Genomic DNA, 24,571 nt, shown 5'->3' with positions numbered 1-24,571 from the left:
GCCCAAATCACCGCCCAAACTCATCTTGAGTGTAACCACCTAGAACCTGGGTATCATGGTGATATGTAGGTAACTTTAAACCACTCGACAAATGGCAAAGTGTTTTAAGGCTGTACGTGGTGGGATTCGAACCTACGCGTGGACGTCTGCCCGATCCCACGCTCACCACCTTATCCACCATGCCACCGCCTCCCTAACCCTAACTTAACCCCTTCAGTACCACAAACCATTTCCATATTCATTCTGCTTACTATTTGCTGATTTTATACACCTACAGAAACTTATGTGGGGATTAAAATAAAGAAGACTGTCACTATTAATCTTTTGGCCTTCATAGACCATTCCTAATGTTAACAAAATTGTCTAATCCTACACAAAACTCAAGGTAAAAATGTGTCCCAGTACTGAAGGGGTTAACCAATGCACAGATATGCATCATTGACATTGTTACATTACTCAATCTAATGAAACAGACATTTTAGACTGTAAATATATGTAGCTAAAAATATTTTGAGACACACACTAACTTAACATGTAAACCAATTATGTCAAAAATATCATTAAAGCAGCACTGGTTAATGGTTATAGAGATAAAAAGATACTTTACAATTACACAAACACCAGTTGCCTAATGAAACTCCAGGCAGTGATTTGATCAAGGGACTCACTCACACACACATACACACACTACAAGTGTCTGCCTCTCCTTACACCTCACAACACAAACACAGTACATACAACACTGCCTGTAAACTACAATACAACAAAGTACACACCCCTCACAAGATACACAAGGCTAGGTGTAAACTACTACTACTTTGTCTTACAACCCACAATACACTAAGTACACACCCCTCACAATACAATAATTACAAAACTAGGTGTACACTGCTTCCTTCTACCTTGTATCCCAGTATACAACAAACACACTCCTTGCAATAACAGACCACAGGGGTGTGGTGTCCTTACAGGCACTGCCACACTTGACAACAGTGTAGTGTGTGCTGAGGTGACACTATCATCAATGTATCCTGTGGTGTGGCAGGCCAGCGTAGCATGGAGTCACGCAGGCATCCAACACACACCAACGTCCTGAAACAAAAGCATTCATTAATACATTATCTTCAACACAACACACACACTGAGTGGTGACACATACAGTGATGGGGGGCTGCGGGGCTGGCCTGGGCTATGTGTGTCCTCTCAGACCACATCCTGCTCTTATACAAGCGGAGGGGACCAAAAATGTCCCCAGGTCGGACACCTCTCCTGTTGAAGACCACAAATGCCTTGACACCTCCCTCAACTTTTTCTACATTAACTTCTGCAACATTCGCTGTCTTAGATCTAATTTTCAATCTGTGGAACACCACCTCTCCTCTACTAAACCTCATCTTCTTTTCCTCACCGAAACACAGCTGTCTGAGGCAACTGACAGTAGCCCCTTCTCTGTTCCCTCCTACTTTCTCTATTCTCATTTTCATTCCAAAGCTGGATGTTGCGTCTATGTACGCAATGACTTAACTTGCTCTCGTGCCCACGCTCTTGAGTCTTCCGAATTTTCCACCATCTGGCTGCGACTTAACAGTCACTCTCAAACTAAATTCATCTGTGCTGTTTATCTCTCCCTAACTCTTCTGACTATAGTAATTTCTTCGACTACTTAACTTCTAAAGTGGAGCACATTCTGTCCCTCTACCCTTTCGCTGAGATTTCCATTCTTGGAGATTTCAATGTTCACCACCAGCTTTGGCTTTCCTCTCCCTTCACTGACCACCCTGGTGAACTAGCCTTCAACTTTGCTATCCTCCATGACCTAGAGCAACTGGTGCAGCACCCTACTCGTATTCCTGACCGTCTTGGAGACACGCCCAACATTCTTGATCTCTTCCTCACCTCTAACCCTTCTGCTTATGCTGTCACCCTTTCATCTCCGTTGGGCTCCTCCGATCACAATCTCATTTCTGTATCTTGTCCTATTTTTCCAATCCCTCCGCAGGATCCCCAAAGCGAAGGTGCCTCTGGCGTTTGCCTCTGCCAGATGGGGGACCTGAGGAGGTATTATGCTGATTTTCCTGGAATGATTATTGCTTCCGTGTCAGAGACCCATCTCTTTGTGCTGAACGCATAACAGAGGTGTTAGTATCTGGCATGGAGGCGTACATTCCTCATTCTTTTCTCAACCTAAACCTTCTAAACCTAGGTTTAAATCAGCCTGTTCTCGTGCTATACATGGTAGAGAGGTTGCCCACAAAAAATACTTGAGCCTTCCATCTCCTGAATCTCAAGCACTTTATATCTCTGCCCAGAATCATGCCAAGTCTGTTCTTCAACTTGCCAAACACTCTTTCATAAGAAGAAAATGTCAAAATCTTTCAAACTCAAATTCCCCTCGAGACTTCTGGCATCTAGCCAAAAAACCTCCAATAACTTCACTTCTTCATCTTTCCCTACTTTATTTCATCCTGATGGCACCACTGCCATCTCTTCTGTCTCTAAAGCTGAACTCTTTTCTCAAACCTTTGCTCACAACTCCACCTAGGACGATTCTGGGCTTGTCCTCCTCTCCTCCTCCCTCTGACTATTTCATGTCTACAATCAAAATTCTTCGTAATGATGTTTTCCATGCCCTTGCTGGCCTAAACCCTCGGAAGGCTTATGGACCTGATGGGGTCCCTCCTATTGTTCTCAAAAACTGTGCTTCTGTGCTTGCACCTTGCCTGGCCAAACTCTTCCAACTTTGTCTATCGACTTGTACCTTTCCTTCCTGCTGGAAGTTCGCCTACATTCAGCCTGTTCCTAAAAAGGGTGACCGTTCTAACCCCTCAAACTACCGTCCTATAGCTTTAATCTCTTGCTTGTCTAAAGTTTTTGAATCTATCCTGAATAGGAAGATTCTCAAACATCTGTCACTTCACAATCTTCTGTCTGATCACCAGTATGGCTTCCGTCAAGGTCGCTCTACTGGTGATCTGGCTTTCCTTACTGAGTCTTGGTCATATCAAAAGCTTTTGATAGAGTCTGGCATAAAGCTTTGATTTCAAAACTGCCCTCCTACAGCTTCTATCCTTCTCTCTGCAACTTTATCTCAAGTTTCCTTTCCGACCGCTCTATTGCTGCTGTGGTAGACGGCCACTGTTCTTCTCCTAAACCTATTAATAGTGGTGTTCCTCAGAGTTCTGTCCTGTCACCCACTCTCTTTCTATTATTCATTACTGACCTTCTTAACCAAACTTCTTGCCCTATCCACTCCTACGCTGATGATACCACCCTACATCTTTCCACATCCTTTCAGAGACGTCCAACCCTTCAGGAAATTAACAGATCACGCGGGGACGCCACGGAACGCCTGACTTCTGATCTTTCTAAAATTTCCAATTGGGGCAGAGAAAATCTAGTAGTTTTCAATGTCTCAAAACTCAATTCCTCCATCTATCAACTCGACACAACCTTCCAGACAACTATCCCCTCTTCTTCAATGACACTCAACTGTCTCCCTCTTCCACAATGAATATCCTCGGTCTGTCCTTTGCTCATAATCTTAACTGGAAACTTCACATCTCATCTCTTGCTAAAACAGCTTCTATGAAATTAGGTGTTCTGAGGCGTCTCCGCCAGTTTTTCTCGCCCCTCGAACTGCTTACTCTGTATAAGGGCCTTATCCGTCCCTGTATGGAGTACTCTTCGCATGTTTGGAGGGGTTCCAGTCACACAGCTTTGCTTGATAGGCTGGAATCGAAAGCTCTTCGTCTCATCAACTCCCCTCCTCTGACTGACTGTCTTCAGTCTCTTTCTCACCACCGAAATGTTGCATCCCTTTCTATATTTTATCGCTATTTTCATGGTAACTGTTCTACTGATCTTGCTAACTGCATGCCTCCCCTCCTCCTACGGCCACGCTGCACAAGGCTTTCTTCTTCCTCTCATCCCTATTCTGTCCAACTCTCTAATGCAAGAGTTAACCAGTATGCTCAATCATTCATCCCTTTCACTGGTAAACTCTGGAACTCCCTCCCTGCATCTGTATTTCCAAATTCCTACAACTTGTCTTCTTTTAAGAGGGAGGTATCGAGGCATTTGCTCCCCTAATTCTGGCTGACGGTTTTGGCACTTTTTGTACTCTTTGGAGAGCCAGCGCTCAAGTGGCCTTTTTTCTAACTTTCTTTTTTATGCCCTTGGCTGGCCCTCTTCCCTAAAAAAAAAAAAAAAAAAAAAAAAAAAAAAAAAAAATACATTCATACATACACAATCCTGTATCTATGTATCTTTCACTGAACACCCTTCCAGGAGCCCAGTACACACTATGCATCATGTATCAAGCCACACTGACAGGACACACACTGCAAACACTGGAACGCTGACCTTCACCACCACGTCCTTCCTCTCACACTCACCACCACCACCACCACCACAGTCCTTTAGGATCCTCACAGCCAGCCAGCACCATGCATGGTCTTCTCACCCCTACAGCCTCACACCTCACATCTCACACCTCCAGTGGTGAAGGGAAAGTGCCCTAAGTGCTGGTCTGTCTGTCTGTCTGTCTGCCTGTCTTTCAAAAGGTGTATCTAGTACCACAGTGACTGACAATGTCCTTAGTGTTGATTCTGACATGGTACTTGCACTGCCAGGTTAGGTAATGGAATCAGGTATTACTACTCCAATCACCTCCACCACTTATGTTTTCACTCTTACTTCCACTTACTTACTTCCTTGCTTGCCTGCCATCTTGACCCCCGCCACATCCTGCTGGAGATGGAGAGCCTTGGTGACACCCTCAGGAGACCAGTTCCCACTGAAGGCGTGCTTCACCTGGCTGTGTCGAGCAGCAAATACTGGAAGGTCAGGCCAAGGTCGGGAGGAAGCAATAGGAGAGGAAAAAGAAAGAAATACACTGTCCACCACCACCACCACCACCACACACTCCCACAGGTGCAGGTGTGGCCCCACCGGTCCACACAACACACCACCTCAAAAGTGGATCTTCACATGCTGGGCAATCTCACCCTTAGTCTTGAAACACTTGCCACAAACATCACACTTGAACTCCCTCAAGCCAGTGTGTCTGAAGGCGTGTCTGTTGAGATCACCAATGGTAAAGAATTTCTTGCCACACTCTTCACACTCATAATTTCCAACACCACTGTGTGCCAGGGTGTGTGTGGTGAGATTAGACTTTGTGGTGAATTTCTTGCCACATTCCATACACTCATAATTTCTAACACCACTGTGTGTCAGGGTGTGTCTGGTGAGGCCGCCCTTTTCAGTGAATTTCTTGCCACATTCCAGACACACTCACTGTGTGACATATTTCTTGCCACATTCCAGACACTCATAATTTCTAACACCACTGTGTATCAGGGTGTGTGTGGTGAGGTAACCCTTCGTGGTGAATTTCTTTCCACATTAGACACTCATAATTTCTAACACCACAGGGTGTGTGTGGTGAGGTAACCCTTCGTGGTGAATTTCTTTCCACATTGCAGACACTCATAATTTCTAACACCACTGTGTGTCAGGGTGTGTGTGGTGAGATTAGACTTTGTGGTGTGTGTCAGGGTGTGTGTGGTGAGGCCGCCCTTTTCCCTTCGTGGTGAATTTCTTTCCACATTGCAGACACTCATAATAATTTCTAACACCACTGTGTGTCAGGGTGTGTCTGGTGAGATTAGACTTCCTGGTGAATTTCTTGCCACATTCCAAATTTCTTGCCACATTCCAGACACTCATAATTTCTAACACCACTGTGTGCCAGGGTGTGTGTGGTGAGTTGACCCTTTCGGGTGAATTTCTTGCCACATTCCAGACACTCATAATTTCTAACACCACTGTGTGTCAGGGTGTGTGTGGTGAGGTAACCCTTCGTGGTGAATTTCTTTCCACATTGCAGACACTCATAATAATTTCTAACACCACTGTGTGTCAGGGTGTGTCTGGTGAGTTCAGACTTTGTGATGAATTTCTTTCCACATTCCTGACACTCATAATTTCTAACACCACTGTGTCTCAGGATGTGTTGTCTGAGTCCTATTCTGGATGTAAAAGTTTTATCACACTGCTGACACACAAACTTTCTCTCTCCTCTGTGGGTGGAGCTGCCTGCCTCCAGGTCATCCTTGGTACCATGCCCGGACCTCCCCACACTTGAGGCAGACTGCTGTTGCTGCTGTTCACTCATGCTGCTGCCCGGCCTCACCCCTCCACTGCAGGAACCCTCTGGGCAGCCGACCAGATGGAGCCACGTCAGAGCCCAGCAGGGCACCCGGCCTGGACACCTGCAACAACAGTGACGGTGAGGACACTGAGAGCCACTGGACACTGGACACAGCCAACAGTAATTCTCGGGAGAAAAAAAGGCCCACTTGAGTGCCAGTCCATAGATGCATGACAAAGAGAAAAATTTAACTTGAGAGGATAAATGTGTTGGAACCATTCTCTTGAAAGAGTTCAAGTCCCAGGAACCTGCAACAAGTGACGGTGAGGACACCGAGAGCCACTGGACACTGGACACAGTCAACAGCAATTCTCTGGAGAAAAAAAAGCCCACTTGAGTGCTAGTCCATAGAGAAAAATTTAACTTGAGAGGATAAATGTGTTGGAACCATTCTCTTGAAAGAGTTCAAGTCCCAGGAAGGTGGAAACACAGAAGCAGGCAGGGAGTCCCAGAGTGTACTGAAAAAGACAAAAAAAGCTCACAGTTCCTAAGGGAGCACGGTGTTTTTCCTAGTGCGGTGGAGTGCCCCAAGTGCCACAAACCCTGCACACTCAGAGAAAAGACTTGGAGGTGCACGGCCACTTCTTACATTCCAATAAGGTAATGACTTCCTGTGCATATCTTAGCCATTGCAGTGAGGTTAGGATGGGTTGGCTTGGGTTAGGTTTTGGTTAGGTTAGGTTAAGTTAAGGTTCTTCTGTAGAATCACTGCTCCACGCTGATCTGTATAATATGTACAGCACAGTGCAGTATATGTAACGTGTTTACCGTCAGTGAGAGTTTTGGTGAGTGCTCCACCTTATTATGTCCACAGTAATAAAGTAAACATTCTACCTACCTACCAGAATATAAGTCCACAGTTGTTGTTTACGTTTTGCTTCACGGAGCACACTGAGAAGGAGTTAGGTTGGGTTGGGTTGGGTTGGGTTGGGGTTTTTTTTTTTTTTTTTTTGGAACGCCATATCTCGCCTCTTTTGGCTCCCCCAACCCAAAACCCCCGATTCCCCACAGTCCCCCAAGCTTGTTGTGGGGGAGGAGGGGGAGGGGAGAGGAAAGGTGGGTAGCAGTGGTTCTGTACTTTTACCTAAGTTACGTTAGGTTTGGTTTGGTTAAGTTAGGTCATGTTAACCTAACATAACATAACATAAATAATAGGATAACAAAGGGCCATCTAGGTTATCCTGTATCAGTCGCACAGCGGCCTCGTCATCAGTACTTAAAGATACACTTACAAGTACACAATACATTATATACTAATTCTAAATATTTGGCCCATTAACAGGGCTAAGTCCTGCAGCGAATTCCTCTACAATCTGTGATCCCCATACATGGGATCATGTCTTGTTTAACTATAGTAAATTTCTTATAAAAACTCTCATGCAGCGCTATACATAATTATAAATCTAATAAATCTAAGTGCTTATCTAATCTGTTTTTAAACATTGTCAAACTAGTGGTATTTACAACCGTCTCTGGCAATGCATTCCAGAAGTGTACCACCCTATGACTAAAGAAATATTGTCTTCTATCTAACCTGCCAAGTAATGTTGTCTTGTTGGGGAAGGCAGAGTTTAGCGGCGTGAAGCTTTGGTTAGACACAGGCACACCACCACCACCACCACCACTATATCTAAGGCTAACAGTAACAACAGTAGGCCTGCCACGTACCTGTGTAGGCTTAAGTTGGCGGCGAGATAGTAGAGTGATCTTGATCTTGATCTTGATACTACAGGCCTTGATCTTGATCTTGATCTTGATGGTACAGGTGACGCAGAATTTCTTCTGGGTCAGGCCTTTGTATCGGCAGCTCCTGTAGGGAACATAAAGAACACCAGACAACAAAGAGGGCAATCACCATCTTTCACACCACTAGTTCCTGCATCTGGCACGCCACATTCTCTCCAGGAACTCTTTCACAGCCTCAATCATCCTTTCATTCGTCTCCCCACACAGTCCCAGCAGCAACACCATCCATTCCCTTCCTGTCATCTCCACTCTGTCATGCCCCAGCTCCCTCAGCACCACTTGCATCATCTCATACCTGTCTCTGGCATACTTCACACACTCCACCACCACATGTTCCACTGTCTCATCCTCTCCCAAGTCACACATCTGGCACACTTTGCTGCGGGACTCTGACCATCTATAATTCCTTGCATTCACATCCATGCACTGTGCCCTAGCTCGGAAGAGAAGATCACCACCCAGGCTTCCGTCATACCACTTTTCATACATTGGGGCCTCTTTCTCTCTATACCATACCAAGGTACTCTTTTGCTCCATCCTATTTCTCCAGTCATCCAGTCCCACACCTTTCACTACTCTGTCTATCTCACTCTTCCACTTCCTTACATCCCATTCTCTACCTTCTCCATTTCTAACAATCATACTCCAGTCTCTCTCTAAATGTCTTCCTTCTACCTGTTGAAAACCCAACTACTTACTAACCCACTCTTTGCTACCAGCCTGACACACCTCTTCCCCCACTTGCTACTCCTGACATTCCACAGAAACACTTTTCTCACTATCCTTGCATCATTCATTCGTTCTAACCTAGCCTTATACTTTAGGGTCGCTTTCACATATTAAGTTGGCGGCGAGATAGTAGAGTGATCTTGATCTTGATCTTGATACTACAGGCCACTCGGGAGTCGGGATCACTCCTGAGCCGGACCTTTGGATCGGCAGCTCCTGTAGACGAAAAAAAAAAAAAAAAAAAAAAAAAAAAAAAAAAAAAAAAAAAAAAGGAAACAGGGTCCTTTGCTCTAACCGTCTGTACATCTGGCACGCCACATTCTCTCCAGAAACACCCCACCCACTGGTTCACCAAGCTTATCTTTTCATTCTTTGACTTTTCACACCCATTTGGAGTCATCCACATCCCTAAGTACTTGTATTGTTGTGCCTGCTTCAACTCATTCTCTCCAAACCTCCATGCTGCATTACATTCATCCTCCGACCTATTCACAATCATCACCTTACTCTTCTCACTACTAAACCTAACTCCAAAATCTCTTCCATACCCATCAACCACATCCAGCAGGCTTTGCAGCTCCTCTGCTGACTCACTCATAACCACTACGTCATCTGCATAAAGAAGCACGCCTATCTTATCATTCCCCACACTCACTCCTGCATTCATCCTTCTCATTCTTGCTGCTAACTCCTCTGTGTACAGGCTGAAAAGGGTTGGTGGCAAAATACATCCTTGCCTAACTCCTCTCTCACTCCTCACACAGTCTGTTTCTATATATCTCCTAAACACAGTGTTGCCAACTGTGAGTGACCAAGATCTGCCGGGATGGCTTTCAAAATCCGCTAAAATCTGCTATGTACCCAAGAAAATTCGCCACAAAATCCGCCAAAAGATGTTAAGCAGTATCTTAATGTTCTAAATTTCCATACTGATTGCATATTCTTTTTTTACCATGACCAAAAAGAAACAAAAAAATGTCCACTAAAATGTCATTCCCTGCCCAGACGAGAGTAGGAGAAGAAACAATGATAGCTATAAACAGTATAGGTAGTATACTTACCAGGTAACCAATTAGTACAGAGCAAAGACTAAGTCATCCTCCTCCTCGTCAGTTTTTTTTCCGCCGAACTTGCTGTTGATGATGAACTTGAGCCAGCTTCACTTGTCTTTGATTCATACGCTGCCATTGTGCCGATTTTCTTAATAGTTTCCATGTTGCATGTTTTTCCAAGCCTTCGCAGGCCACTTTTCACTGCCAAGATCGCATTCACTGAGCGAATATTAAGTCTATTTCTGAGCTTTGACCTAATAATGTTCATTTGGCTGAAAAGTTTTTCAACCTCTGCATTGGAATGTGGCAATGATCGTACACTGATGGCTAGTTCACAGAGGTCAAGGTAAAGATTTATCCCAGAAGCGTCTTTGTAGGAATACACCTCAATCCAAAATTTTACGGTTGATGAAGTTTCCTGCCACTTCACTATTGTTAAGTTGCGCCACTGATTATCAATTCTTTCTATCTGTTCTGGATCGCAGCCTAAAACCTCTGCTATCTCCGTTACTGATGCAGAGGCACTGTACGACGGACTCCTTCACACCATCGAGGGATTCATTGCGACTCCAAGGGTTCCAGCAAGGGCCCATGCTCCACGCCGCAGGACTTACGCTACTGACCCTGTCATACTGAACTGCCAACAGACGCTCGCTGCTTACCAGAGATGTTGGCAGCTCAACCCAGCAGACACAGAGTCACGGGATGCCATGGTTGCCGTGGGTCGACACCTCACGGATCTGCGGCAGCAGGAAAGGAAGAAGTACTGGGTCTCCTTCCTGGACAAGGTGCACAGGAGCCGGTCCCTCCAGGAGGTATGGCACCATGTCAACAGCGTCTGGGGCAAGTCCAGACGGCAGGTGTGTGACCCTGATCCTGCAGGCAGGGCAAGAGAACTCATCTTGCAGTGGAAGGAAGCCTCATCCTTCTCTGGCCTTCCTGTGGAATACCAGGAGGCGCTTGATCAGCAAAGACCATGAAGGATGGAGTTGCTTTGCCACAGTGTTCCTCTGCTGGACGACACCTGTGTGCCTATCACGCATGACGAACTCCTCTCGGCAGTCAAGTTGGGCAAGTCAACAGCTCCTGGCAAGGATGGCATCACCTATAATATGCTCAATGCTCTCCTGGAGGTAAAGGTAGACAACCCTATCTTGGATTTATTTAACATGTCTTTCACTGCAGGCAAGCTTCCCCGCTCTTGGAAAACAGTCATCGTCATCCCAATACCCAAAGGTGATGGCACTTTTCGCCCTATTTCTCTCACCAGGTGTCTGTGTAAGATGATGGAATGGGTAATATTGAACAGGCTTATATACAAGGTGGGCCATGTACTCTCCGGCAATGTACATGGCTTCCTAAAAGGTCACTCTACTAGTCATTGTTTTGTTGAGTGTCTTATAAATAAGGATGCTACCTGCAGAGCTTTCGTTGATCTCAAGGGTACTTTTGACAGGGCCAACAAAGATGTTATTATGGAGGAACTCATTCTCAAAGGTGTCAAAGGTAGATTATTAGGATGGATCAGGGACTATTTGTACAATAGAACAGCACAGGTTTGGTTTCAAGGTGCAGTCTCCTCTGAGGAAGTTTTTGAACTTGGAACACCACAGGGTGGAGTCCATAGTGCAATGCTTTTCAATGTTTTAATGGACAAAATTGCATGCTGTTCCTTTCCGCAGGGCACCCAGGTTCTCATCTATGCTGATGACATACTCCTCCAATGCCCCACAGCCAGGATTCTCCAGGTTGCTTTGTCACAACTGGCAGTGTTGTGTGTCCAAATGGGACTAGTGATTAATGAATGTAAAACAAAATTTCAAGCTAAAGGGAAGGTCTCTCGGCTGCCCACTGTAAATAACATCCCCATCCCTAGAGTTCACATACACAAGTACCTGGGTGTTCAGATGACCTCTAGGAAGTCTCTTCAAGCCGTCCACTATGTTCCAGACCTCTGTCTGCCACGGCTAGCACCACTTCGGCTGCTAGCCAACAGGGCCCTGGGGGCGGGCATTCCAATCCTAAGATAGGCCCTATATATATCTGTCATACGGTCCCTTATTGATTATGCCGCCCCTGTTTTAATACAGTGTCAGTGCCACTCAACTCCATCCTCTGGAGCTTGTACAGAATGAAGCCATGCGGATAATCTTGGGATGCCCCAGGACTGCACGGATTGAAGTCCTCAGAGCTGAACTGCACCTGCCGAGTATTATGTGTAGGGTACAGGAAATTACTTGTTGCACAATTAGTCGGATGCTATGCACGGGCTCTGACTCTCTAAAGGGATCACTGACCCCCCTGTATCATGATCCTCGCACTCCTACAACACCATACCTCAGGAAGATCTTGGGAGTACTGACAAGTGTAGGTGTAGCTGAGGCTTGTATTAACGTTGTTATGTCACCGCTGCAACCCGCCTGGAACCCTCACCGTGTCAGTGTTGATAGTCACTCTCATACACATTACAACAATAAAGTTATCAATCAATCAATCAATCAATCAATCTGCATCAGCCCAAGAGGGACTTGCTCCCTCATGTGCTGCAAGACATGTTCATGACTAAATTGTCAAAGTCCCCACACGTTGAGGCTATTCATGTTTATTGTGATGGGTGAGTCAATGGCAGCAGGTCTGGATGTGGACTGTTCAGCCGTGACTACATCTCTGCCAGTCTCTACACTGACACTGAGGTTTCCAGGCGGCTCCCTCCACCCATGTCTTCCACTAGAGCAGAACTGTATGCTGTTCTGGAGGCGCTCCACATTGTGGCGCCTCTTCATAAGAATGTATATTTCTTTATTGACAGTCAGGCTGCATTGTACGCCCTTCAATCCACCTCCCCCACCATGGACTGTGATCTAGTTAATAAGTGTCTTGATCTCATCCACGCCCTAGAAGGTGCTGGTGCCATGGTCCATTTCATCTGGATACCCTCTCATGTGGGTGTCCCGCTAAATGAAAAAGCAGGCCACCTTGCTCAGTGTGCCCTACAAGATGACACAGTGAACCCTGGCACTGAGCACACTCTGGGTTATGTTAAGAGTAGCATTAAGGACTTTGTACAAAGTAGCATTAGTGATCAGTTGGAGCTTTGTTGCCATAGTGGCAGTGGCACTGTGGCACTAGTCTTCACTATGCACGTGTCTCCCAGAGCTGTGCTTACACCTACGGGAGACACACTGCATCACATGACAGGGTGGCAATGAGGCTCAGATTAGGCTACAAATACTTTTGGGAAGTCAGTGCTTCTCCTGGTGTGTGCTGTGTGCTGTGTACTGCACCAAGGGGATACACTCTGCATCACTATATCATGGAATGTCCTCTCATTGCTAAATTTAGGCCACAAGGTCAGCATGACTTGTACAGCCTCATTGACCATCTCCTAGACTCTGCCACCCTCAGGGAATATCCTCAGTTTGCTCCCAGACTGTAGGATGAAATACTTGTATTCTTGCTGTGTATACTGTCCAGAGTTATTTTTGTGATACTTTAACCTTAAGTCCTTGCCCAGGGGGTGGGTGGCAAGGCCCATCCTCCTCCTTTGTTGTAATTATTTATTAATTCAACAATAAATGTATCAATCAATTAATCAATCAGCGAAGGATCAACTGGCTGCGGTGGACTGGTGGGGTGCGTGGGGCGGCGGGAAGGATGAAAGCACAAGACAATGTTATTCTTACGACAGCGAAGGATCAACTGGCTGCGGTGGACTGTGGGGTGCGTGGGCAGTGCTTTCATGAGTTGATGAAATCTTACCCTAGATTTTTGTCAATTTTACCCTAGATTGTCGAAGTTGCCCATTAATTGTTGATTAATAATGCACTTTTATCATACATAAGTTTAAATATTGCCCCCCCCACCCCCAAACACACACACAGGACTACACACTACAGCCACTACTGTGGCTGCTGTGTGTGGACTCGTCCTCGCAAGTGACTGACTCTGTGTGTGTGAACTGTGATCTATTATTCTAACCGTCCGAAGGTCCAAAACGTGTACGCGTAGTAGACAAGTGAGTGGAGACTGGGGAGAAAGGGGATGGGGTGAAGGGATGATACAAGTCACGGGGATGATTGTGTACATGAATCGAACATGAAAGAGAACCAGCCTGCCACCAGATTGGCACCATTCCAAGCACACCTATCCATAGGACGGCAGATTACCCTAAAATTACCCTAGTTTATGCATTACCCTAAGAAGGGTCTAATTACCCTAGTTTTGGGTATTTTACCCTAAAATGGAAGCACTGGGTGCATGGGGGGGCGGGAAGGATGAGGCTTTTTTTGTTTACAGCCACGTGGACGGACGTTCGACCATTAGGTATTTTTTTAAGTATTGAGTCGAACTTTTGCGTTCGACTATTGAAAAGTTTGACTATTTAAATGTTCGAGTATTAAGCCTCCACTATATTCTGAAAGTGTTTTATACCAGTGAGTAATGTTAATATTACAGAAGTTGAGTGAGAACTTTGTCCACAGTTCTTACGGTCAAGTCATCAATAAGCTGTCAGAAAGAAATATGTACTGCTTTTCCTCTACCCTACGTTGATGGCTGTGATCAGTAAAAACAAACCACCCTGGCAGCCACTAGAGAACCTGTGCGGGGCCATACCTTGAGTGTTTGCATCTTCCGTGGATAGATAAAAACGAGGTAGCATCTAAGAGGCAGACTATTACATTCCTTTTGTTCTCTATTTCTACCGCCTCTGTTCATGATTGTGTGTTCTTGACAATACACCACAGAGAACTGATAAGCAGTACAGGAATATACACATTTTCTCATGCATATCCATCATCTTATCTGTCATATATTATAATCTATCTGAATCTTTCTATCTATCTATCTACCTACCTATCCATCTATCCTAATTCTTTTTATTTTCCCCGCATCTGACAAGAAGACTTGCTGAAAGTGACTGACACAAGACCATCTCTCAGGACAGAAAAGGTTGCACTATTCCACTGACTTGAATGTAATGGAACAAATCTATGAAAATCTTTGCTGGTGTGCTGTTCAAGACTCCTGGAAATTGAAAGGACTGCAAGGCGAGCTACACAACTGTCTAGGGAATACTTTGAGGGAAGGCAGGAAAGAACACCCAGTTATCTTCACTCTTTTTATGTACCAGGGAAAAACTGGCCAAGGGAAACATAAAACAATAAATAAAAGACTCATTTCTGGATGCCAGTCCCCTTACAGGTCTGAGAGAGTTAGCCCAAAAAAAGGGATAAATGTCTTGAGATCTCCCTCTTCAATGAAGTCGTCATAGGAATTGAAATACAGAATCAGGCAGGGAGTTCACACACCACAACACAACACAACACACACACACTGAACCAAAAAGCCAAGGATGAATTGTATAGTGTAGTGTATTGACACGCTAATCCTTCCCCCCACACCACGGCTCAAGGCTCACTGGGCAAGAAGAGAAACACTGGTGAACAACAATATATTAGTCACAACTTCACATCTCAGTAAAATCAGATCTACAGGTGCCTTGGAAGGAATCAGTCATTACACACAGGTACACTTAACCCCTTCAGTACCACAAACCTTTTCCATATTCATTCTGCTTACTATTTGCTGATTTTATACACCTACAGAAACTTATGTGGGGATTAAAATAAAGAAGACTGTCACTATTAATCTTTTGGCCTTCATAGACCATTCCTAATGTTAACAAAATTGTCTAATCCTACACAAAACTCAAGGTAAAAATGTGTCCCAGTACTGAAGGGGTTAACCAATGCACAGATATGCATCATTGACATTGTTACATTACTCAATCTAATGAAACAGACATTTTAGACTGTAAATATATGTAGCTAAAAATATTTTGAGAGACACACTAACTTAACATGTAAAACAATTATGTCAAAAATATCATTAAAGCAGCACTGGTTAATGGTTATAGAGATAAAAAGATACTTTACAATTACACAAACACCAGTTGCCTAATGAAACTCCAGGCAGTGATTTGATCAAGGGACTCACTCACACACACATACACACACTACAAGTGTCTGCCTCTCCTTACACCTCACAACACAAACACAGTACATACAACACTGCCTGTAAACTACAATACAACAAAGTACACACCCTCACAAGATACACAAGGCTAGGTGTAAACTACTACTACTTTGTCTTACAACCCACAATACACTAAGTACACACCCCTCACAATACAACAAGTAGAAAACTAGGTGTACACTGCTTCCTTCTACCTTGTACCCCAGTATACAACAAACACACTGCTTACAATAACAGACCACAGAGGCTTTATACAGAGGTAAAAAGAGATAGTTTAGTGTGTTTCTGTGTCTTTGTGAGTTTTTCTAGATTGTAAACACTTTAAGGAGAGACAGAGAGATGATTTCCAGTTTGTGTGTGATTTTAAGCATTTTTTGTGTTGTAGTGAGTTTAACCCATACAGTGTTGCTTTCAGGGAGTGAAACCCATCATGTGGGGTTGGATTTTGGCACAAAAATTTTATTGTCCCTTAAATTGAAAAAAGATGATTTCCATGTTACAAATGCGATATCTGAGTGTGGCCTGTAAGCCATGATTTTCCAGGTGTCTATCCATATCAGCTGTGAGGGTGGTCCCTCACTGAATGTTGTAGTAAATGTAAGGAATTTTATTTTGCCGCTTCAGTTTAGTGTATTTCAATGTTTGCACGCATGGGATAGTACTATATACATATATTTTAGTAGTTTTATAACTACTTATAAATAAAACAAATGGAAACGTTTGGGAAAAAATGTGTGTGCTCCAGTATTTGGCAACACTCCAGAGAGTGGCGAGGCCTTACGGCTATGCTGAGGAGGAAGAAAAGTTTGGAACCATATCATGCAGTCTCCGCTTCTTAGTTATTGTTTCTGACACACTGTAAATGTTTATTCCATGTTGTCATAGAGTTTACTTTGATTTACATGCAAAATATATCTTCAGGCTGCCTTAGTGACGTACACCTACGAACATTCAAGCTTTTACTATGTAGCTTCCGACCACTTTTGCATGGCTCAGGTACTGTGAAGTATACAGAACATCCCAATTTTGCAAGCATACGGAAAAGAAAACAGTATGCTTACTGTTGGATCGGGTGACAAGAGCAGACCCACTTCCACAGTCATCATTCCTCTCCTAATCTCTTTCATTATCTGACTCCATGTAATCAGGGTCATCTTCATCATTGGAAAATTCACTGTCACCCAACTCTGTGATATTGTCATCATACAAAATGACAGTAATTTCCTGGGTATTCAAGCCGCACGGCATAGTAAGGGAGTACAGTGTTATTTCTAAGGCTTTGGCAAAGCGTATGCCAGCGTGCTACGCATCGCCCAGGCAGAGCTGCCAACACAACTGGTGGTGGTTGTATGGGTACACATAAAATAGATTGGCACTGCTTTTCCAGAAGGAATAATATAAAAACCCCTGGTCTACTGAACAGGATTTTGAGTGTATTAGTAAATAATTACAAGACTGAAATATATCCAAGAAAAGATCCAATTTCCTCCTCTGACCATTCATGATCTTTCTATAAATGGACCACAGAAAGACAATAAAAATAAGATTGAGCTATCAAAATCATATATAAGCATAAAAAGACATAATGAACCATTTCTTAAGGTCTATGTGCTGTGAAACAAAGAAAAAAGCGCTCTGTATACACACGGACTAAACACTTTACTGCCCACACGTATATATACATACTAAACACTTTATGGGTTAAGGAGAGATCAAGCGACGATGTGGTGTGTTTCTGTGTCACTTTATGCAATTTTTAGGGTAGAGATTTTAGGGAGAGAAAAAGAGACAGTTTGGTGTTTCTAACATTTTGAGCATTTTAAGGAGAGACAGAGATCATTTGATGGGTTTTCTTTGTATTCTTCATTTTGGCTTTTGTTTTTTAATAAATTTTCTGCAGTGATTTTGTTGTGGTCTTTCTCCGGACACAGACACTGCACACACCACAACGGCCTTCCTCTCACACTCACCACCACCACCACCACCACAGTCCTTCAGGGTCCTCACAGCCAGCCAGCACCATGCATGGTCTTCTCACCCCTGCAGACTCACACCTCACACCTGCAGTGGTGAAGGGGAAAGTGTCTTAAGTGCTGGTCTGTCTGTCTTTCAAAAGGTGTATCTAGTACCATAGTGGCTGACATCTTAGTTTTGATTCTGACATGGTACTTGCACTGCCAGGTTAGGTAATGGAATAAGGTATTACTACTCCAATCACCTCCACCACTTACGTCTTCACTCTTACTTGCACTTACTTACTTGCCTGCCATCTTGACTCCCGCCATGTCCTGCTGGAGATGGAGAGCTTTGGTGACACCCTCAGGAGTCCAATTCCCACTGGAGGCATGTTTCACTTAGCTGTGCCAAGGAGCAAAGGCTGGAAGGTCAGGCCAAGGTCTGGAGGACACAACGGGAGAGAAGAAAGGAAAAGAAACACATCGCCCACCACCACCACCACCACACACTCCCACAGGTGTAGGTGTGGCCCCACCAGGGAGGCGGTGGCATAGTGGTTAAGGTGGTGAGCGTGGGATCGGGCAGACGTCCACGCATAGGTTCGAATCCCACCACGTACAGCCTTAAAACACTTTGCCATTTGTCGAGTGGTTTAAAGTTACCTACATATCACCATGATACCCAGGTTCTAGGTGGTTACACTCATGATGAGCTTGGGCGGTGATATGGGCCCCAATATGGGTACCACTATAAATAAAATTGCCTGCGCCACTAATGGGCGGAAGCTGAACAGCGCTTCCAATACACTCTTCAAGTGTGCCTACAGGCGCTATAGGTCTTACCGTAAAAAAAAAAAAAGTCCACACAACACACCACCTCAAAAGTGGATCTTCACATGCTGGGCAATGTCACCCTTAGTCTTGAAACACTTGCCACAAACATCACACTTGAACTCCCTCAAGCCAGTGTGTCTGAAGGCATGTTTGTTGAGAGCACCAATGGTGAAGAATTTCTTGCCACACTCCTCACACTCATAATTTCTAACACCACTGTGTGTCAGGGAGTGTGTGGTGAGATTAGACTTTGTGGTGAATTTCTTGCCACATTCCAGACACTCATAATTTCTAACACCACTGTGTTTCAGGGTGTGTGTGGTGAGACCAACCTTTGTGATGAATTGCTTTCCACATTCTAGACACATATAGTTTCTACCACCACTGTGTGTCACGGTGTGTTTAGTGAGGTTACCCTTGGAGATGAATTTCTTGCCACATTCCAGACACTCATAATTTCTAACACCACTGTGTGTCAGAGTGTGTTTGGTGAGATCAGACTTTGTGGCAAATTTCTTTCCACATTCCAGACACTCATAATTTCTAACACCACTGTGTGTCAGAGTGTGTCTGGTGAGGCTACCCTTTTCAGTGAATTTCTTGCCACATTCCAGACACTCATAATTTCTAACACCACTGTGTGTCTGGGTGTGTGTGGTGAGGTGACTCTTTCTGGTGAATTTCTTTCCACATTGCAAACACTCATGATTTTTAACACCACTATGAGTCAGGGTGTGTTTGTTGAGTTCAGACTTTGTGATGAATTTCTTTCCACATTCCAAACACTCATAATTTCTAACACCACTGTGTGTCAGGGTGTGTCGTCTGAGTCCTTTTCTGGATGTAAAAGGTTTTTCACACTGCTGACACACAAACTTTCTCTCTCCTCTGTGGGTGGAGCTGCCTGTCTCCAGGTCATTCTTGGCACCATGCCTGGATCTCCGCACACCTGTGGCAGACTGCTGCTGCTGCTGCTGCTGTTCACTCATACTGCTGCCTGGCTTTACCCCTCCACTGAAGGTACCCTTTGGGCAGCCGGCTGGATGGAGCCACGTCAGAGCCTAGAAGGGCACCAGGCCTGGACACCTGCAACAACAGTGACGGTGAGGACACTGAGAGCCACTGGACACTGGACACTGGCCACAGCCAACAATAATTTTCAAGAGTAAAAAAGGCCCACTTGAGTGCCAAAGAGGAAAATCAAACTTGAGAGAATAAACATGTTGAAACCTTCCTCTTGAAAGAGTTCAAGGCCCAAGAAGGTGGAAACACAGAAGCAGGCAGGGAGTCCCAGAGTGTACCAGAGAAAGGGATGAGTGACTGAGAGTATTGGTTAAATCTTGCATCAGAGAGGTAGACAGCTTAGAGGTGAGAGAAGGAAGAAAGTGTAGTGGTGGGGGGATGGGGGAGGATGGGGACGAGAGGCATGCAGTTATCTAGATATGGAGAGCAGCTGCCATGAAAATAGTGGTAGAAGACAGCAAGAGATGCAACACTGCGATGGTGAGAGAGAGGATGCAGTCAGTCAGTCAGTCAGTCAGTCCGTTGGTCAGAGGAGAGAAGTGGACAGGATCAAAAACTTTTCTCTCCAGCCTGTCTTAAAGAACAGTATGAGTGGAAATGCTGGGAGGCTGTGGCACATTGGAAAAGGTAGTGAGTGTGGGATCAGGCAGATGTCCATGTGTAAGTTTGAATTCCACCACGTGCCGTCTTGACACTTTGTCATTTGTGGAGTGGTTTAAAGTTAGCTACATGTCACCACGATACCCGGGTTCTAGGTGGAGGTGTAATTGCCTTAAACAAAGATGAGCTTGGGTGGTGATATGGGCCCTAAGATTGGTACCACTGTAAATAAAATTTCATACACTGCTAATGGGTGGAAGCTGAACAGTGCTTCCCATACTCTTCACGTGAACCTACAGGCACTAAAGGCCATAACATAAAAAACACATACATGCAGAACACACTCACCATGCTTTTACTCCTTTCAGTATTTTATGTTGTTATTTCACTATGGTATTTCTTTATAGTTCCATGAGTTAATACAACTAACATCGTTATATAGAGCAAAATATTGTGGCCTGATCTACCAAGCTTTTTCATTTTTAGACTTAAATACAGCACAAAACCTAAAAACACAATGGTCTTGTCAACCATTCCATCCATTGTCTAACTAGTAAATCAACGTGTGACATCTCTGCCACCCGAAAACCCTGTACAGTAATACTCCGCTTAACGAACAGGAAAGGGGTGTGACCGCCGTGGTACAGTGGAACCATGCGTGCTTTGGGATCCGAGGGGTCTCCAAGCACACAGTTTCGAATCCTGTCCACGGTCTGAGTGCAGGTTGGGCTTCCTCACTCAGGGCAATGGTTTCCTAGCGGGTGGGCTTTGAGATAGGAGGTACACTAAAAATATCCCCTTTAGCCCAGAAATTCCCGTGAAAAGCCCACATGGTAAAAAAAAAAAAAAAAAAAAAAAAAAAAAAAACTGCTCGTACAGCGAAAATTCGTTAAGCGGACGTAATAGGGGTGATGCGTTCTGGGCTGGTCCCCAACATACCACATGGGTTAAAAAAAAAAAAATAAATATATATATATATATATATATATATATATATATATATATATATATATATATATATATATATATATATATATATATATATATATATATATATATATATATATATATATATATATATATATATATATATATATATATATATATATATATATATATATATATATATATATATATATATATATATATATATATATATATATATATATATATATATATATATATATATATATATATATATATATATATATATATATATATATATATATATATATATATATATATATATATATATATATATATATATATATATATATATATATATATATATATATATATATATATGTTTAATATTATATATATATATATATATATATATATATATATATATATATATATATATATATATATATATATATATATATATATATATATATATATATATATATATATATATATATATATATATATATATATATATATATATATATATATATATATATATATATATATATATATATATATATATATATATATATATATATATATATATATATATATATATATATATATATATATATATATATATATATATATATATATATATATATATATATATATATATATATATATATATATATATATATATATATATATATATATATATATATATATATATATATATATATATATATATATATATATATATATATATATATATATATATATATATATATATATATATATATATATATATATATATATATATATATATATATATATATATATATATATATATATATATATTGTGAGGGCCACCACATTATTTCCCCTTTATTTAATTATATTATATGTGTAGCCTCTGGCAGCCCCAAGCGCGGGTTGTTGCTGTTCCGCTGTGCGGCCAACCACCCTCTCTTTGTTTCCACCATTTTGTGTGTCAGCAAGCCTCGCCTCAGTACCGGCCAGTCTTCAGCGGAGTTAACACGTACGTTCTCGGCACAGTAAGAGACACGTGTGGCTGGACTGTGCGTTACCAGTACTCATTAGTCATCGGTCTGGGAGTTGTGCCCTCCTGTTGAGTAGCTGGCTTGTTACTGGGTAGACCGTGACTATTAGAGCAACGGGCTTGTTGCTCTAGGAGAGGTGTAGTAAGTTTGGCTACATTTCCTGTCGTGCGTTCGTCCACTCGGGTGTGGCGACGCGGAGAGACATGCTTTGTCTCATCCTGTTTGTTTTGTTGGTGGCCATGGTCACCAGTGTGGTTTGGTGGGCAGCTGTGTGCCCCCACCATTGTTTGTGTAGTATCAGTAGTATACTGTTTATAGTCTCAAGGTAGCCTTCAGCGGAGATAGACACGCACTCTCGTGGTCTGGCACAGTGTTAGGGAGATTCGTGTTGCTGGGCTTCTCTTGTTGCTCATTAGTCATCGGTCTGGGAGTTGTGCCCTCCTTTGAGTAGCTGGCTTGTTACTCGGTAGACCGTGGCTGTAGAACAACGGGCTTGTTGTTCTGAGAAAGTGTGGCCGGTTGGGGCTGCATTTCTCGTGCGTTCGTCCACTCGGGTGGGGGCGCGGAGGAGAGACACACTTTGTCTCGTCCTGTTTGTTTGTTGGTGGCCGTGGTCACCAGTGTGGTTTGGTGGGCGGCTGTGTGCCCCCACCATCTTTTGTATAGTTTCAGTAGTATACTGTATTGTAGTGGTAGTAGCCACGCACACTATTGAATGCTGAGAGGCTTCATGTCGGCCAGTAGTTATCGTCCGCCAGACTTGTCTGTGACGAGTATCTGGACTCCGTGTATAGCTGTTGTCACCCGTAGATGGTGTCTGGGCCTGTGTGTACACCACCAGATGTGCTGTACACATCATATATTGCAGTAGTAGTAGGCTAGGGATGTCAGTCTGACAGGTGTTAGGAAGCACTTGTTGTAGTAGGATAGTACAGTAATATAATATACCGCGCGCGTTGTTCCAGTCTGTGAGTCATCACAGTCTATGGACAAGGCGGGTGGAGAGGCATTAATACTTCATAGAGAAGTGGGTGGAATTGTCCTTGTGGGCGGTTTCTCTAGGGGGTATTAAGGCCTCGCCCTGTTACACATAACATCTACCATTTATAAATTCTACTTGGTTGGGTACAGAAGGAGAAGGAGTTGCTGAGGAGATTCCCTTACAGTGGGGGAAATTATACACTGTTGGCGACCTTAAAAGAACCTGAGGGTTACGGTGGCTGTGAGTTATAGTAGTGGGGACTCTGTGGAGTTTTTATATTCCCACGGTACTGACCGTAACAAAGTTGGCGATTTTGCCAGAATAACACTCTAGTGAGCTGTAGCAGTTAACCGCAGCCGTGTGGCGTAAGTAACAATATAAATAAATAAATAAATAAATAAATAAATAAATATATATATATATATATATATATATATATATATATATATATATATATATATATATATATATATACAGTAAGGTCCCAAGTTACGTCAGAGTTACGTTCCTGAAACATGACGTAAGTCGATTTTGTATGTAACTCGAGTTTTTGTACTTTCAAAGCATATTATCGAGTTTTCAACCAATCATTTTTTATGGTTATTCAGGTAAGTAAAAGGTTATATTGTTATATTGGTATATTATTTACAACTATGTAGGAATATATTGATTAGGGCCACGAACGCAAAGGACTGCAGGTTGCCGAGAGGGGCGGCCTGAGGCCGCCAGGAGGGTGGGCAGGTCGAATGTTGTGACGCCCAGCTGGGAGCTTTGTGGAGTGCGGTAGGAGTAGGAGCGTTATATAAGTAAAAGGTTATATTGTTATATTATTTACAAGTATGTCGGAATATGAAACACAAGCTTGATTTTGTTGTTGATTAGGGCCGCGAATGCGAAGGACTGCATGTTGCCAGAGGGGTGGACGCCCGAGGGTAGGCAGGTCGAATGTTGTGACACCCAGGGTGGACAGCTGGGAGCGTAGTGCAGTGCGGTGGGAGTAGATGCGTGGGCAGCGGAGCAGGAAATGCAATAGGAAAGGGCAATAGGGATCAGCAGACAGGTGCAGACGGTGCAAGTCAGCTGCGAGTGTCGTGTGGCCCAGGCGAAGGCTCCGGATTTGTTATTGTTGTGATAGGTGCGCGAGCCCTCAAGGTTGTCAACTTCCCCACTGTCATGGTAATGGGCTTCCCATTTTCTTCTTCACTCCCTTACACACAGCTGCTGCCTCCCTTCTCATGTCTTTTAATTATGTCCACTTTTTCTTGTAGCGTAATGGTTTTCCTTTTCTTAGCATCACTGCTGTCACTCAGGAGTTTTCTTTTTGGTGCCATTGAGCAAGATACTAAGATAGTCAGCAAACGCAGATGTAGGAACACTCTTGCCTGGGGCAACGGTGTGGTGGAACTGAGGTACGTAGAGTGTTATTGTAT

The 24,571-nt window shown here is 43.4% G+C and overlaps 2 protein-coding genes across 4 annotated transcripts in view; both read right to left on the bottom strand.

Annotated features, from left to right (window-relative positions):
* Positions 1-293: 293 nt before the first annotated feature.
* The window catches only part of LOC123501705 (gastrula zinc finger protein XlCGF17.1-like), a 45,332-nt gene continuing 21,054 nt past the window's right edge, over positions 294-24,571 (bottom strand). The window contains exons 2-4 of one of the 3 annotated variants that reach the window (XR_006673706.1): positions 18,610-19,652; positions 4,706-4,970; positions 294-1,092 (exon numbers count right to left, since the gene is read on the bottom strand). Coding sequence is in view for 1 of the 3 variants with exons in the window: in XM_045250720.1 (XP_045106655.1) it covers positions 18,611-19,555 (945 nt within the window). In the remaining 2 variants the exon portion in view is untranslated. Of the gene's footprint in view, positions 1,093-4,705; positions 4,971-18,492; positions 19,653-24,571 lie in introns of those variants that run through there. The other 2 variants (XR_006673705.1, XM_045250720.1) reach the window with 2 other exon arrangements.
* Positions 1,022-9,877, bottom strand: LOC123501251 (zinc finger protein 37A-like). Its single transcript, XM_045249985.1, has 6 exons — positions 9,824-9,877; positions 7,749-7,882; positions 5,776-6,275; positions 5,007-5,117; positions 4,710-4,835; positions 1,022-1,092 (listed from the first exon to the last, which is right to left on the bottom strand). The coding sequence occupies exons 1-6, from the start codon at positions 9,875-9,877 to the stop codon at positions 1,022-1,024; spliced, it is 996 nt and encodes a 331-aa protein (XP_045105920.1).

The sequence above is a fragment of the Portunus trituberculatus genome, chromosome 2 (genome assembly GCF_017591435.1).
Source record: "Portunus trituberculatus isolate SZX2019 chromosome 2, ASM1759143v1, whole genome shotgun sequence".
In the NCBI taxonomy this organism is placed as follows: Eukaryota; Metazoa; Arthropoda; class Malacostraca; order Decapoda; family Portunidae; genus Portunus; species Portunus trituberculatus.
Note: the sequence above shows the minus strand (reverse complement) of the source record. Positions and strands in the feature narration are given on the sequence as shown.